The 15,676-nt window shown below is 49.1% G+C and overlaps 1 protein-coding gene across 4 annotated transcripts in view; it reads left to right on the top strand.

Moving 5' to 3' along the window:
• The window catches only part of NET1 (neuroepithelial cell transforming 1), a 51,372-nt gene extending 37,396 nt beyond the window's left edge, over window positions 1-13,976 (top strand). For 2 of the 4 annotated variants that reach the window (XM_048929236.1, XM_048929935.1), the window contains exons 4-12: window positions 6,782-6,889; window positions 7,678-7,845; window positions 8,629-8,691; window positions 9,123-9,219; window positions 9,334-9,410; window positions 9,926-10,183; window positions 10,434-10,604; window positions 11,695-11,881; window positions 12,217-13,976. In XM_048929236.1, the coding sequence (XP_048785193.1) occupies window positions 6,782-6,889; window positions 7,678-7,845; window positions 8,629-8,691; window positions 9,123-9,219; window positions 9,334-9,410; window positions 9,926-10,183; window positions 10,434-10,604; window positions 11,695-11,881; window positions 12,217-12,620 (1,533 nt within the window). In that variant the 3' untranslated portion in view covers window positions 12,621-13,976. Of the gene's footprint in view, window positions 1-2,570; window positions 2,750-6,781; window positions 6,890-7,677; window positions 7,846-8,628; window positions 8,692-9,122; window positions 9,220-9,333; window positions 9,411-9,925; window positions 10,184-10,433; window positions 10,605-11,694; window positions 11,882-12,216 lie in introns of those variants that run through there. The other 2 variants (XM_048930692.1, XM_048931527.1) reach the window with 2 other exon arrangements.
• The last annotated feature ends 1,700 nt before the right edge of the window (window positions 13,977-15,676 follow it).

Below are 15,676 nucleotides of genomic sequence, written 5' to 3'. Positions count from 1 at the left end.
CTTCTCTGCATGCTCAGTGTTGCACATTGTTCAGGGAGTACCCATTACAGATCTACTTGCAGTTGGATTTTACCCTGAAACTGATGTACAGAAATCATCCCATCTGCTATAGGGGCAGCTGGGAAATGCTTGCTGTTCGCTGTGTTGTATTAAAGCCTTAACCACACCTTGCTTTGAACAAAGGGCAGTCGTCCAGGGCAATAACCTCATCCAGGGCAATAACTCATCTTCTAGGGCATGTAACCCATTGTCCAGGGCACATAACCCATTGCACGTGCCATACCAGGAGGCAAACAGGGAGCTCCAATGTGTCAGGCCAGAGCTTTAAGTTTCCATAACATGACTTCAGCAGTCTGCATCAGCCAGGGCTTGCATCACCACGGATGAGCCACCCTCACCAGGTGGTGAAACAGGGATCTCCCTGCCCGTGAGCTGTCCCTTCCCCAAAGGCTCTGGAAGGAGGGGAACAATTTAACTCCTACGTCACAAAAACCACTTAATATGGCATGAAGTGCTTCAGGACACAGGAGGACATCACGTTCTGGTCCTAACAAGACTCGTGTAAGTGCTGCCTTTGTGCGTGCGACTGCTCCATGCCTTCCCTCCAGGGTCCTGGTTGTTTGTGCCCTATTTTTAGTTGACAGCCCATCTACATCAATGAAGAAAGAGATGCTAGGTTGATAAGCATTCCCTCCTCTCAACCCCTAGATCACAGACCCTGGATCTTTAAAGTGAGTTTAACAAACCTCTGTCTTCAGGTTATAAGGGGAAGCAGGCATTTAGATACTCCTGAAAACCCTAATGAAACTCAGTGAATGGTTTGCCAGAGTCACAGTCCTGTTGGTTATTTGTTGTCTTAAAAACAGGATTGGCCCCATCAGAGAGTCTGCAGGAACTCACCGTGCCTTGAGTTTGTGAGAATCCTGTGTTGGATGACCCCAAACATCCCGCTCTCAGCTGAGGTTTATCCCAACACATCAAATATTCATATCATAGAATGGCCTGGATGGTCCTTAAAGATTACAGAACTATGGGATGGTCAGGCTGGAAATATCCTTAGAGATCATAGAATCATAGGTTAGGAGGGGCCTTAAAGATCACAGAACCACAGAAAGGTTGGGTTGGAAGGGATCTCAAAGCCCACCCAGCCCCCACCCCTGCCATGGCTGGTCGCCCCCTACCATATCAGCTTGCCCACCACCCCATCCAACTTGCCTTGAGCTGCAGATGAGGCACCCACAATTCTTTGGGCAGCCTGTGCCACTTCCTCACTGCCCTCTAAGTAGACTTTCCTCCTAACATCTGACCTAAATCCTCCCCTCTTAGTTTAAAGCCATTCCCCCTTGTCCTATCACTATATCCTCCTGCCACCCTTCCCCCTCCAAACAGCAGCTATAAGCAGCCACGCAGCCACCAAATAAACTCAGTGTGTTTTTACCAGCTCAAGAGACCTTTTACTTTGGAGATTTGCAGCAGTGCCAGGAATAATATAACTTGAACAAACAAACAAAAGTACAAAACCCTTTGCATCCAAAGCCAGGCTTGCCAGGACAGGCTGCCCTGTTAGCAGAGGGGGAGAGGCTCAGCCCCTGGCTAGCAGAGCGGTGCCAGCAGAGCCTTGAAAGCTGAGAGCAGACTTCAAAGCACAGGTCTAGACAAGAATTCAGCTTTTTGAACACACGAGGGTAAAAACCATAACAAAAAAATAAGCAACACAATTTGCAGCAGCAAATGATTTCGCTGCCATCAGGAGGAGCATGTCGCGCTGCCCTTGTGAGATGGTGAACAAAAAGAAGAGGAAAATAAGACCAGAAAACATGAAATCACAGAAGCATTTAAGCTGGAAAGGACCTTTAAAGATCATTTGGTCCAACCCCGTGCAATGACAGGGACACCTACAGTGCTCAGAGCCCCGTCCAGCCTGACCTTGGGTCTCTCCAGGGATGGGGCACCCACCACTTCCCTGGGCAACCTGTGCCAGTGCTTCACTACCCAAATGTTTTGCTTCACCTTTTTTTTTTCAGCACAGAGAGTGGAAAATCTCAGCTTTCCAAAACACTTTCACAGATCACAGAATCACAGAACGGCCCGGGTTGGAAGGGACCTCAAGGATCATGAAGCTCCAACCCCACTGCCACATGCAGGGCCACCAACTTCCACATTTAATACCAACCCAGGTGCCCAGGTCCCCATCCAGTCTGCCCTCGGACACCTCCAGGGATGGACGGGGCATCCACAGCCTCTCTGGGCAGCAGTTCCAGCACTTCACCACTCTCATAGCAAAGAACTATCACACAGCGTGATGGCACGCCCTTCTTGACATTCGAAGGGAGCTGCCATCACACCGCCTTAAAGCAGAGCCTCTCTTTTGGGAGTTTTAGGAGAAAAAAACAGCGCAGGGAAAGCTGACTTGGGGAGGGAAACAGCGCAGGTAAAGACGCCATTGAACCTTCACCCCACGAGCACCGGCAGGGGGACCGCAGAGCGAGGGGGCGGGGCCACGTGCAGGGTGGGCGTGGCTTTGCACTGAGTGGGCGTGGCTTTGGGCCGTGGCCCCGCCCCCAGCGGTGAGATCGGGGCGCGGTGCGGCTGCGGGCGCAGAGTGGGGATGAGCGCGGAGAGCGGAGCGGTGCGCTGAGGGCCGGGGGGCTGCGCCATGGTGGCTCACGATGAGCTCGGGGGGCTGCTGCCTATCAAAAGGACTATTCGGGTGATCGATTCACAGAACCAGTCCTTCAGGGAGCAAGAGGTGAGGAGGAGAGGGGCTCGGAGGGTTGGGAGTGTGTTTTTGGGGGGAGTTTGGGGTTTTTTTTTAAAGGTAGATACGGTGCATTTGGGTGGCTGGCAGGGTTTTTTCCTTATTAAGGCGGCTGTTTGCTTTTCAAACCAAAAAAAAAAAGGAAGTGTTGGTTTTGGGTTTCCTTTCTTTTGCTTCACTCGTTTGGAAGTGTTGTTATTTCTATGCTGCGTTGTTATGCAGATGAAGTTAATTGCATTTCTAGTAGATTATCTGCAGGTAAAAAGTCCAGCACGGACATAGGGTGCCCTGGGCTGGGCTTTTTGTTGAGATTATGGGGAAGTGGAAAAAAAGCAGCAGAAAGAAGGCAGCTTGGGGGCTCTGAGCTCCCTGACTGAAAATCCAGCCTTAAAACGGCCAAATTTGGGCAACTGCACTGCATCAAAGGCAAACCAGGTCCTGAGAGAGAAGTAAAATCAACCAATAGGAGTCAAAGTCTTTCAAATCACCTCTAGTCGTTAAAAAAAAATGTGTATTTCTGGAAGGTGTAATTTGGGGAAGTGACACTGGGGGGGTCTGGGCTCGAGCAAAGCCCCCAAAGCCAACAGTGCTATCAGGAGCCACTGAACTTAGCAGGGCTGGATTGTCCCCATTGAGGTGGTCAAAGGCAGTGGGTGGAAAACTCCATGGCAGTGTGATGGCTCGGGTTGAGCTGGCACGTGGATCTTACAGGTAGAGTCAGGTGGCAGTGACTTCCAGCAGGAATCCTTCGAGCCAATGGTTGTGGTCATCTTTTGCTCTGTAGGAGTTTGGCCACGCATGGTTTTTGGATTTGTCACCGTGTTTGTGTGCCTTGCCATGGGGCTGGCACTTGGAACATTGTCCTCTAGTAAATGATCCCTATAAAAACCACTAATTATTACCTAGCAGAGAGGTAAAGGTTGCATGCGTGCGTGCTGCTGAGGGGAAGCGTTTCTGTGTTCAGGTGTAGAGGCTGCAAGATGGCAAAGTCTTCCCAATGCAAAGTGAAGAAGTTCAGGTGATGGAGCTTTGGATGATGTCCCTGTGTTTTGCAGGGGAGTTGGATGAGGTGACCTCAAAAGGTCTCTGCCAGCCTTAAGGATTCTATGATTCTAAGCTGCGCTAACGAGGGAACCCCACACTTTAGTGGAGCTTCTTCAAGTGCTCCTCTTTAACGTGGAAGCCTTGCCCTTCAGTGGGAGCACTCAGAGATTTTGTGTGTATCTTTGTGAAATAGAATCACTTGAGTTGGAAGGGACCCTTAAAGGTCATCTAGTCCAATTCTGAGTTTATATATATATAGGTATATATGATTTTAATAGAGTTTTTGGGGAACGTGTGAATGGAAGCAGAGTGCTGCTGAGCTCTGGGGGTTGTAATTATCTGTCGGTGCTGTAATGCTTAACACCAGCAACTTGTGAAGGAAATTTTGCAGGCTTCCTTCTAATCTGGGCTTCCGTAAGTAATACAGCGTGGAGACAGTCTGCTCATTGTTTGCACATACAGAGCTTTGAGAAGAAACAAATGGTGCTGAGCCAAAGTTATCCATAGGATGAACTGTGCTGAGTCTCAGCTTCCATCGCGGCCGAGTCTGTAAGGGGAGGACGTAACCCCAAACTGAAATGCAGACCTCAGAGAAAGAGAGGGTCCTAAGGAGGAGGAATTTTCCCCCTCTGCTTTGGGTCAAGTGATGCAATCAGAAGGAGAGAAGAAGAAACAGATGCCGTTTTTTGGCAGTCGAGCCATTCGAGTCCGAGACATCACAAAGCGTGATTACCTTTTCTTTAAGACATAGGAAATGGCCTTGTGCTAAACTGAATTTATAGCACACAGAGGTTTTTCTGCTGGCCAAACACCCCGAGGAAGTGCATCGCATGCACAGCAACGCTCTGGTCTCACCAGCCCATGCAAAATCCTCCAAACGAGCAGCGCTGCTCTTGTTTGCTCCACGCCTGTCTTTGCGTGGCTCAGTATCAACTGCTGCTTTATAATCCCACGGGAACAGGGAGCCCCTTTGTGCTGCCCATCCCAAAGCAGAGGCAGGAATGCCTCCTGCAAGACAGTGTGCATATGCACGTGTCCCTCAGCCTGGCACAGATGTGCTGGGAAGGCATTCCCACACGTCCTGTGGCCAGATAGTGTGTCCTTGTGTCTCATAGCTGGAAAGGATGCCCAGCTGACCCTCCTACAGCAAGCTGTAAAGCAGCCCTCAAGCATCCCGAAGTCCTGAGGTTGTTAATTTTCAGTGTCACATTTTTCTTTGCTGTGCTATTTATATCTCTAGCCTTGACATAGCTGTGGATGGTTTGTGTCTGTATATTGTCTGCTTACGTTCCTGCAGTTTCTCTTGGCTCGTATCCCTTTATTCCAGCACGCAGTTACATGGTTTTATAGAACTAAATTACCTCTTCTTTTACTCTGGCCAGAAGTGTCTGTCGTTAATTAAAGTGCCCAGCCTGACTTCCCAGCCGTCTGGATAACACTTTTCCCAGCTGACTCCTTCTTGAATGTGGTATCTTCAGGCTGGAAGGAGAGAAGTGACTTCAGCACTGTACCTACAGCCAGCTGAGGCTCGGGGCCTGGGCTCCAGGGTGCTCTGGTAGCTTTTTCCCATTTCATAGCCCTGAGATTACCCAAGCATTTCAAGCACAGCCTCGAACAGCCTTTGTGCTGTGCCAGAGAGGTTCTTTCTGCTCTGCATCAGTCATAAATGGTTTCTTTTCATGTTCTCCCCTCCAACTTTAAAGGCTTAATTCAGTGTGAGTTAAGCTCCTCTGTTGCTTCACGCTGCCTGTAGGCAGGCAGGCAGGGCAGCCCTGGGCTCACGTTACTGAAAGCAGATCTGACATACGTAGCCTTCATGCTTCCTCAGCCTTGTAACTGGAATCCAGCTCAGTGTGTTCCTATTCCCCCTTTTCAGTTCCCAGCATTTGTCACTTCCGTTGCTATACAGAAGCAAAGGGTTTGGGCTCCTTATCTTTGCAATTAACAAAAAAAAAACCGAAACCACCTAATAAAGCTATGGTAAAACTTCAGCTAAGATCAATTCAAAGAAGAAGCTTCCATCAACTCGTCCTACCTTCATGCTGAGAGGCTTGATTGTCCTGATGAGTCAAGTCCAGCTATTTGCCAGATGTTTAAGAGCACCTTCTGCAGCCTTTCTCCCAGCCTCAAGCTCCAAGTTCCTCTTGGAGCTGCACGCCTTTCCTTTACAGTTCTTACAGCACAGTGCTTTTGATCCAGGATATGTGGGGTCACCAGCATGGTTTTAACGAGTGAATTTAAGCACCAGTAGGTTTCTTGGGGCCATTTCCTCTTTCTTGGCAGCGTTAGGACAGCATTTAGCACACTGGGCTCACTACAGATTAGTGGCATAGAGAAGCAGAAGCTGTTTCTCCAATCTAAACAACGCAGGAGAAAAATTACAATAAGCTGCCGTGGGGGGGAGAGCAGGAGGAGGAGGGGAGCTTTGGGAAACCAAAGGTTTTAAACTTCATCTGCTTCATGCGTGCGTATCCCCCGCAGGAATGTTCAGCATGTCATCGTTTGCCATTTGTTAGAAGAGCTGTGAGGCTGTGCTGGGCTCTGACTGCTCCTTTTCTCTCCAAAACAGAATTAAAAATGGAAAAGCACATTAGTTCTACAAAGGAAAGCATGATAAAAGGGAGGAGTGGATCACAGCTCCGTCTTGAGATGAGTCGCTTGCCCTGTAAAGGAGAGCACTTCAGTCTATTTCTGTCCCATAACCGTCCCAGTTTGAGCCTTATTTTCAGTTCTGACGTGTGTGTTATCTTGTCTCCCTCACACTGGGCAAGGTCCTTGCAATCCAATTGTAACCCTAAAGTTCAGACAAATATTTACAGCCTCTGCTTTCCATTTAAGATGAATGGCTACTTCAGAATGCTTTCTTTGCAGTGTTTCCCACTCCTTAAGGGTGTTGATGCTTTCTAAACCTGCCCGGACAGCTTGAGAAATGAAGTGGGAGTCGCAGCCAGTACAATTTGTTCTCTGCTTTATTTACAGGAGCCAAGCAATAAACGGGTTCGGCCTTTAGCACGGGTCACATCCTTGGCCAACTTGATCTCTCCTGTAAGAAATGGTGCAGTTCGGCGCTTTGGGCAAACGATACAGGTAAAAAGCAGAGCTTTCTGGTCCTCTGTGGAGACACAGGGCCATGCTGGCTGTGTGGGAGCAAAGCAGGCACTGGGATTTCAAGGCATTGATAGGAAAATCTGCTGTCTGATTAATGCAAGGACACAAAGCTTGCCTGGGGGACAAAGAAGAGTTCAGGAGTTCAGAGGTGGCTTGCTAGATATCAGGTGATAGAAGGTTTAGGGAGGCAAGAAAAATAAAGCCTGATTCACATAGAGAGAAACGTGTTGCTGAACTCTTGCAGTACGTGAAGTGTGTGCCTAGAAGTGAAATGACCCCACTGCTTAGTGATAAGGTTGGAGAAGTGTTGTCTGAGGAGCTGCACACCCCATGCACTCGGATAAGATCGCTGCTCAGGCTGTGTTGTAACAACATGGCAGATCAGGAGAGCAAAGTTCAAGTGGCTCCTGATTAGCCCCATTAAAAGCAGAATTATGATTCTGATTCGTCTACTTCCTCATACCTTGGCAAGAGACCCACGCTTTAGCAGCCCACCTTCCTCCTCAGTGCTGCTGGATCAGTGCAGAGAGGCACAGGGAAAAGGCTGCCAACCTCAGGGCTCTGGGGGCCTTCTCAGCAACTTGATTAAAGTGTTCCTTTATCTGAGGGAAAAGTGTCTGGGTGTGTTTTCCTGCCCTGCACAACAGAGGAGGATGAAAGATTGGGAGGGGCATAGAATAACACTTCTGCACTCCTGAAATGTTGGCTCCAAACTGTATTTTTTTACTGTTGTGGTTTGTTGTTTTTTTTTTCTTCCATCCCTGTAGTCATTTGCCCTTCGCAGTGACAGCAAATCTCCCAGCTGTGCCCAGAAGTCATGTAGCAGATCTGCTGCCCCTACCCCTCCTAAAAGAAGAAACAGCGTCCTTTGGTCTGAGATGTTAGATGTCAACATGAAAGAATCCCTGAGCACCAAAGAAATCAAACGCCAGGAGGTAAGCTGCCCGTTAAGCAGCAGGGCAGGGAAAGGCAGCTGAAGCCTCCATTGGGTCCATTGCCTGGGTGGGAAAAGGAGAAACGAGCATCTCTGGGTGGTTGTATCTTCCTCCCCACCTTCATTTCTGAGCTGTTAGATTTATTTCGGCTGTAGGCACGGGAAAAGGTGCAGGCTTCTCCCTCAAAGTGAGTCACTGGGGAGTTACTCTCCCCTCTTTGACCCTTCAGAGATGCCAAACGCTTTCCACAGGGGTGCTCAGCATTGCTGAAATTTGAGCCCCAGCCACACTGGTTGCTCTGCAGCAGACCCGAAGTCGGGTGGTTGTGCAGCCAGCTGTCTTTCTCTTAAAGCTCTTGACAATTGGTTGCAAGCCAAATAGCAAGGCCTTGGCTTGCTTTTTTCCTGTAGTTCTTAGACAAATCTTCTAATGACAACACAGAAGCTGACTTAAAGGCGCCTGGGATTTGACCTCTGCGGTTTTCTGGGTTTTGTTCTTTTTCGTACTCGCCTGTGTAAAAGCAGTGATTTAAAAGTTGCTAATATTTAATTTGGCTTGTGTGTGAGTGGCAGAGCTTTCACACAGTTGTAAGGAATGCAGCTTTCTCCAAGCTGGGAAAGCGGGCAGATTGACTCGAGGTTGTCGTGCCCAGGTGGCATTGAGTGATTCAGAAGGCAAAGCTGCCTGTTCAAGACAGGATGTACATTATGTGAACTGAATGGCTCTTTCAGAGGAAGACTGGGATTAAAAATGACTCTCAATGCTTTATCCCCCTCCTCACAGGCAATATATGAGATGTCCAGAGGAGAACAGGACCTGATTGAAGATCTGAAGCTTGCCAGGAAGGTGAGTGAGTTTTTCCTGCACTCAGTAATCATACTGTAAATAAAGAAGTGTACTTACACCTGCAAACATTGCACGTCACCTTTGTCAGGCCCAGCATCCACCTTTTGAAAACTATCCTGGAAAGCTGAAGTGAGCAGTGCTGGCAATACTGGTTTGATTGCAACAAGCTCATCCAAAAGCAGGTGTAGCTTTGCAGTCCTGGGTACAACTAAGGGAACTCCTCCTGTTGGGACAGGAAAGCCCATTTCATCTGTAGGCCTTGATACCTCTATGCAGAGTTGTGTCTTGCACTGATCCAAGTCACTCTTCCAACCAGCTCCACTTCAGATCTGTCCTGCACTCCCTCCACCTCCCATTAATATTGTATTAATATTGTCAGCTTCTGGGCTTCCAAGATCTGGATGTGTTTTAATACTGACTTTCTTTGACAGGCTTATCATGATCCTATGCTGAAACTCTCTATCATGTCTGAGGAGGAACTCACCCACATATTTGGGGACTTGGATTCTTACATTCCTCTGCACGAAGGTAAGAGCTAAGCCAACATGACGTATTGACTAAGAGTGATGCTCTGTGCTTTCTCACATCAGAACAGTTAGCTGGGGCATTGTGGCAACTTCTGTTTGTGTGTTTCAATTCCAGATTTGTTGGCAAGTTTAGGAGAAGCAACAAAACCAGACGGAACGGTGGAGCAGATCGGGCCCATCCTTGTGAAGTGGGTGAGTACATAACTGTCAGGCACCAGGCTGAAAATGATTGTGAGATTAAAGAACATTTAGAGCTAGAAGCTGAAAAGCTCGCAGGCTTTTGTGGCGTGGAGTGAAAGATTGAAACGGAAATCCTGACTGCACTGAAAACAATGGGACTCTGTCAGCTTTAATGGGCCACTGTTTCATCTGGGAGGCTCGCAGTAGTGTGACTACAATTACTTAGTGATTTATGTTAGAAATATCTCTATCTTCTGGGCTGTTTGCAGCTGATGTGATTTCGTTAGTGCTAACAGTAGTAAACATCTGAACTTCAAAGGCACTGCATGGAGGACGCCCTGTTCTCCTCACTCAAGAGTAGCTACACATACAAGATGCTCTGTTAGCTTTTTTATTGGGCCAAGAGTGGAAAGCCTGGGAAGCAGAATGGGAAGCAGAACTCCCCGAGTTGGACGTGTTAATGCAATTTGCTTTTGCCATGCAGAGTTTGACTCCTGGTTTGACTCCATGGTTGTGTTCTCCTGCAGTTACCACGACTCCATGCCTACAAAGGTTACTGCAGCAATCAGCTGGCAGCCAAAGCGCTGCTGGATCAGAAGAAACAGGACCGAAGGGTGCAGGACTTCCTGCAGCGTTGCCTCGAGTCTCCTTTCAGCCGCAAGTTGGACCTCTGGAGCTTCTTGGACATCCCTCGAAGTCGGCTGGTCAAATACCCACTGCTCCTAAAGGAGATCCTGAGGCACACTCCCAAAGACCATCCTGATATTCAGATTCTGGAAGAAGCTGTAAGTAACAGCGTTTGTGGGATTGGGCTTCTGACAGCACCGTGGCATTTGGGAGGAAAAAGAAGGCTTTCTTAAACCTTCAGCAGTTTTGTGGAGTGGTTTAAACCTGTGGCTGTAACCCCTTCTGAAAGCAAAGGAGCAATCAGTCCACATGGGTTCCATCATGGGGATTTTTCTTTAGTAGCGCTTCGATGAAAGATGCTCAAGCGTAAATCCTTATTGAATCATTTTTAAATGCTTTGTTTTATAGATATCTATAATCCAAGGAGTCCTCTCTGACATCAACTTAAAGAAGGGAGAGTCGGAATGCCAGTATTACATTGACAAACTGGAGTATCTGGATGAGAAGCAGAAGGACCCGAGGATTGAAGGAAGCAAAGCTTTACTGTGCCATGGGGAGCTGAAGAACAAAAACGGGCATGTAAGTCCCTTCAGTTGATAGTAATTAATAATCAACGTTGAAACCTTACCCTCAGAAACAATTGAAACTGTCTGTCATAACATGACCAGGAGCTCTTATCTCCTTAGTTTGGGCAATTAGCTACGTTTTTAGAAGCAGAAGAGAAAGGACCTGATGGCAGAGCGCGTTACAGGGTGTAAGGGAAAGTTTCCTGCTGACAGTTTGACAATTGGCCTTCAGGAGCTGGAAAATAATTAGCACAAAATTACTGTAGAAAGTATGCTCCGTGCCCCAGCACTCCATCAGAAGGGATTTCCTGCCGGCTGTTTACTTTCAGGTGCTCTGACATTCCCCATTGTGAACACTGGCCACAGTTCTTCCAAACAAAAGCGTTCCTGCAAAAGCCTGTTTGGCTTTGAGATGAACTGCCAGGAGTTTATCTCCCTCTGCAGCAGCCCTGAAAGACCCTGCTGTACTCAAGGGTTTGCTGCCTTTTGTCCTGACTTAGCCTCAGTTTAAACATGAAATCTTTTTCTATTTTCTTTGGGTTTTTTTTGTGTGTGGTTGATTGGTTTGTTGAATTCACTCATTACGCCACAGGAGACATGAAGTTCTTTACAGAGAGAGTGGTGAGGTGCTGGAACAGCTGCCCAGAGAGGTTGTGGACGCCCCATCCATCCTGGAGGTGTTCAAGGCCTGGTTGGATGGGGCCCTGGGCAGCCTGGGCTGGTATTAAATATGGAGGTTGGTGGCCCTGCATGCAGCAGGAGGGTTGGAGCTTCGTGACCCTTGAGGTCCCTTCCAACCCTGGCCATTCTGTGATTCTATGGAGCATTTTACATAGGCAGGAAAGGTATTGGTTCTCATTGTTTTATCCTTGCCATCTGCACATCGTAATCCAATGTAAGGGTAACAAGACAGTAAACCTGTTAATGTAAATCCTGCATATGCCATTGCTGTCAGAGCTCTACGTGACTGCAACAGAAAGCTATCTGAAAGTTAACATGGGTGAGACTTGAGATAATGTGACCTTGAATTGCAGAGGGTGTGTAATCACCTGGCATATAGAGCTCAACGTTTTCCTCATGCTCACACACGCTTTCCCTTTCAGAAACTCTACGTCTTCCTCTTCCAAGACATCCTGGTTCTGACCCGGCCGGTCACTCGCAATGAACGTCAGTCCTACCAAGTGTACAGGCAGCCCATCCCTGTGCAGGAGCTGATCCTGGAAGACCTGCAGGACGGCGATGTGAAAATGGGAGGTTCTTTCCGAGGAGCGTTTGGCAATTCAGATAAAGGTACAAAGCAACCCAACCCTTCCGTGTGGGGGTTGTTTGAGGACAGGAGGGTACGTCCGGGCACGGATCCCTATGGGATCCACCACAGTGCTGTCATTGCTGAGCTCTGCACTGTTGTATCTGGAGGCCGTAAGCTTTGAAATGGCGCCTTGCAGTCGGTGCTAAGATTAGAAAATACTTCAACATATCATTGCTGGGGATTTTCAGAGGGGGGGGAGGATGTTGGGGAGATGCTGAACGCTTTCCCTGAAGCAAAACAGGGCAGATTGGGTCCAATAACGGAATCTAAATACTGAGCTCAGGACTGATCTGCTTTTTCCTATGTTTACCTTCAGCTAAAAATATCTTCCGAGTCCGTTTCCAAGACCCCTCCCCAGGCCAGTCCCACACGCTGCAGGCCAACGATATCTTCCACAAGCAGCAGTGGGTGAACTGCATCCGAACCGCCATTGCCCCCTTCCAGCGACCCGCTGCTGCCACGGAGCTGAAGGAGCTGCCAGAGCTCAGCGAGGAGTCAGAGGAGAACAACCCCTCCGTGCCCAACGTCAGAGCGCAGAGGAGGCAATCTGCCATGTCAGGCATCACTGAGATGGAGCTCGATGAGAGCGCAGCCGAGTGCGGCTCCGTCCTGGACTCAGAGGAAGCAGCCAAGGGCACGAAAACACACAGAACACTGTCTGGGCACAGGAAAACCAGGGAGAAGCAGCTCAGCAGCAAGCGGAAAGAAACACTGGTGTAGGGAGGAGCCCAGTGCCATCCTGGTGGAACTGCTTATTTATAAATAACGTGTACATTTTCCTTGTCATGTGAGCACGATTGGATTTGCTCTACTGAACAGAAGTGTCTTTTTTTTTGTATGTTGTAATGGCAGCTACTGGTATGCAGTTAACACTGTTGAACCGGAGTCTGTTTTTACAAAAGGGAGCAGTCTGAGCCCGCTCTGCCACTGCCAGGCAGCATTTTGACCTCTTTACAGCAGGTTTGTGAAGAACACCTTGTTGGTTTGGGGAAGATTTTCACGTGTGGTGGTTGAGGTTTCTAAAGCAGAAGTTTGTGCCTCACCTGGAGCCTGGCAGAGCCCCTCCTCGCAGTCCTATCAGTGCTGTGAGAATCCCCTCAAGCACTCTGAAGCTGAAATCACCATTTTCTTTCTGTCTTTTGCAGTGTGTGGTTATCACCACCCATCCCACCAAAAAAAAAACAGACCCCAGGTTCAACAGGTTCTCAATTTACCTACTGGAATCTTTCATTTTTAGAGTGTCCATTTGTACATTCCTCATTTTCACTCACATAACCTGCCACGTATTTAATTTTGTTGTTGTTTTTTTTTTAATTAGTTGTTTTTGTTTCGGGTTGGTTTGGGGTTTTTGTTCCGTTTTTCTTTGGTTTTCTTTTTTTACTTTTGTATTGCTCTTGTCATCTTTTAGTCTTTCAGACTTGGCATTTCCTTTCGAGTACTCCATCCTTCTTGTTCAGAGATGTACAAATTGCTTCTCACGTCACTCACAGAACTGGGTTGTACGGGGCGTAGGAAGGTTTTAGGCACGTTGCAAAGGGTTTGGGGAGGGGGAAGAGCAGATAGAAGGAATAGAGGGAGCAGGAGTAGCTTTATTGTTCTGTTGTCTTTTGCAAATGAAACGCCTCTCACTGCCCGTGAGAGGCAGGGGTGGAGGCAACCAAGAGGATACTGCATGTGGTAGAAAGCATAGAGAAAAGAAAGCGTAGAGAAAAGAAAGCAGCTGAAGCTGATGAGTTACAGACAGAGACACGGCTGTATATAGGTGTACAATGGTAGCACTGCCATGTTCTACAGTGATCCAAAGATTCTTGTGAGATGCCAGCTTGGAACCTGTGCTGCAAAGTGTTGTAGGAAACGAAGTGGTGACAGCTCTGATCAAAGCCAAAAGGTTGTTCCTGCAGTACGGCTGATCCCACCGCCCTCCGTGACACCAACCTGGGAGCCCTGAGTCTCGGATGAGGTTCTGGTTTTGTTGGGAATGGGAAGAGGGGGCACGCAGCCACGAAACCCGCACGGTTCTCTGTAAATGGCTTTGTACAGTTTCAAGTGCCAAGTACAATTAAATTCCTGACGGCCTCCTGCTTGTCTGTGTGAGTCGCTGCCTGGGTGGGACGGGTTAATGCCACCGGGGCTGTAAGGCTGAGCTCAGACAGAAGAGATAAGCTCACAGCTGCACTTCTGCTCCCAGCCTCTCCTGCACGCTGAATTCACAAGAAAGCAGCCCTGTGTCACAATCCTCTCCCTTTTTTCCCCGAAATGATGAGCGAATGGTTTATGGCCCAGCACACGGCCTGACACCGCCCTCCGTGTGCTGTAAAACAGGGCACAGCTCCGTGACTCACTGCAGAGCCTGCAGAGCTTGCTCTACCTTCTGGGGTAGAAGGAAGCAGCCCTGGTAACTGCTCCCTCCCCAGACACCGCAGATTGACTGCATATGGCAGCACAGGGCACAGCTCCGTGCCAGCTGCCCTGGGTCTCCCAGTGCTGTGTGTCAGAGGTTTGCACACCATTTTTGCCCACTGAACGTAAGTTTGGAACTGGAGGGGGCCCGGCCCTCTGCGTTTAGGAGCAAAACGATGTGGGGAAAAAAAGGCTCTTTTGGCAGAAAAAAATAGAAGACATTATGAGCTGTGGGCGCGCATGGCTGGACCTCAAAGGAGAGGAAATCCTGCAGTGAGCCCACTGAGCCTCCTGCACATCACAACGTCGGTCTGGTCTTCATGCGGGCGGCAGACAGCCAAGCAGCCAAGAACTTCATTTCCCCCCAGCACGTCCCAGTGGTTCCTCTCCCTGATGGCGTTGAACCCGCGCGCTCCAGGGCTGGATGTGCAGACTGCACTAGACTAAACACGGGCATTCCTGGCTGCTCTGGGCTCCCAGCCACTCCTTTCCTTGCTGCCAAGGGATGCGGGGACGCAGCGGTGGGATAACAGAGGGGGACCTGGAGCAGCACTGCGTCCCCAAACCACACCGAACCCCCAGAGACCCTTTCCAAAATCCTGTTTTGTACCTTGCACCCCAATGCAATCCCTCCTGGGCTTTGTTCCTCCCCATCCACACAGGTAGGACCGGCCCCAGCACGCCCAGGCTCGTGCAGAGGCCCCATGGAGGTTCTCTGCCAGAGCAGTTTTGCTCTCCACCTCCAACTTTCTCTTTTTTCCACGAATTCTTCAGCCTCCCCTTCCCTCTGCCTCGTCTGCAAATGCAAACCCAGACGTTGCCGCACACATCTGTGCTTGCACTGCAAGCCACGCCGGCTCAGGGTAATCCGTCTGGGTGCTTTTAATCATTCATTTGGGGGCTTTTTTTTTGCTGCTGTTTCATGGATCAGCCAGGCATCGAGAGGAGAAAACGCCTGGAAAACACTTCATGAGGCTTGAACTTGAGCCACTCACACCCACCGGCCTCGTCTCCCTCCTCCATCAAAGCATCGACCCCTCGAGCCCCGCTTGGACGCGACCCAGGGAAACCAGAGCTGCTTTCCTGTCCTCCCAAATGCGATAAATAGGACCCGGCCATAAACCACAGGGTTTTATGGGCCAGAAGGCAGTTTGACGAGGTTAATTACCCCGTTGAACTAATGAGGCTGCAGTTAAGCGTGGTCAACATCAAAGGCCGACCTTCTCCCAGCGGCTGTGGTCAATGGGAAGGTAATGGACGGGGCTGATGGGGAAGCTGTCTGATGGTGTTTGCTTCTCCCAGCCACCTCCACCAAGTTCCCTCCTCTTCCCATCCTCCCAGGGGCTCTTTCACAACAGTTTTGATTCATCCTGGAG

This window comes from Lagopus muta, chromosome 1 (assembly GCF_023343835.1).
Source record: "Lagopus muta isolate bLagMut1 chromosome 1, bLagMut1 primary, whole genome shotgun sequence".
Classification (NCBI taxonomy): domain Eukaryota; kingdom Metazoa; phylum Chordata; class Aves; order Galliformes; family Phasianidae; genus Lagopus; species Lagopus muta.
This window is presented reverse-complemented; position numbering and strand designations above follow the sequence as displayed.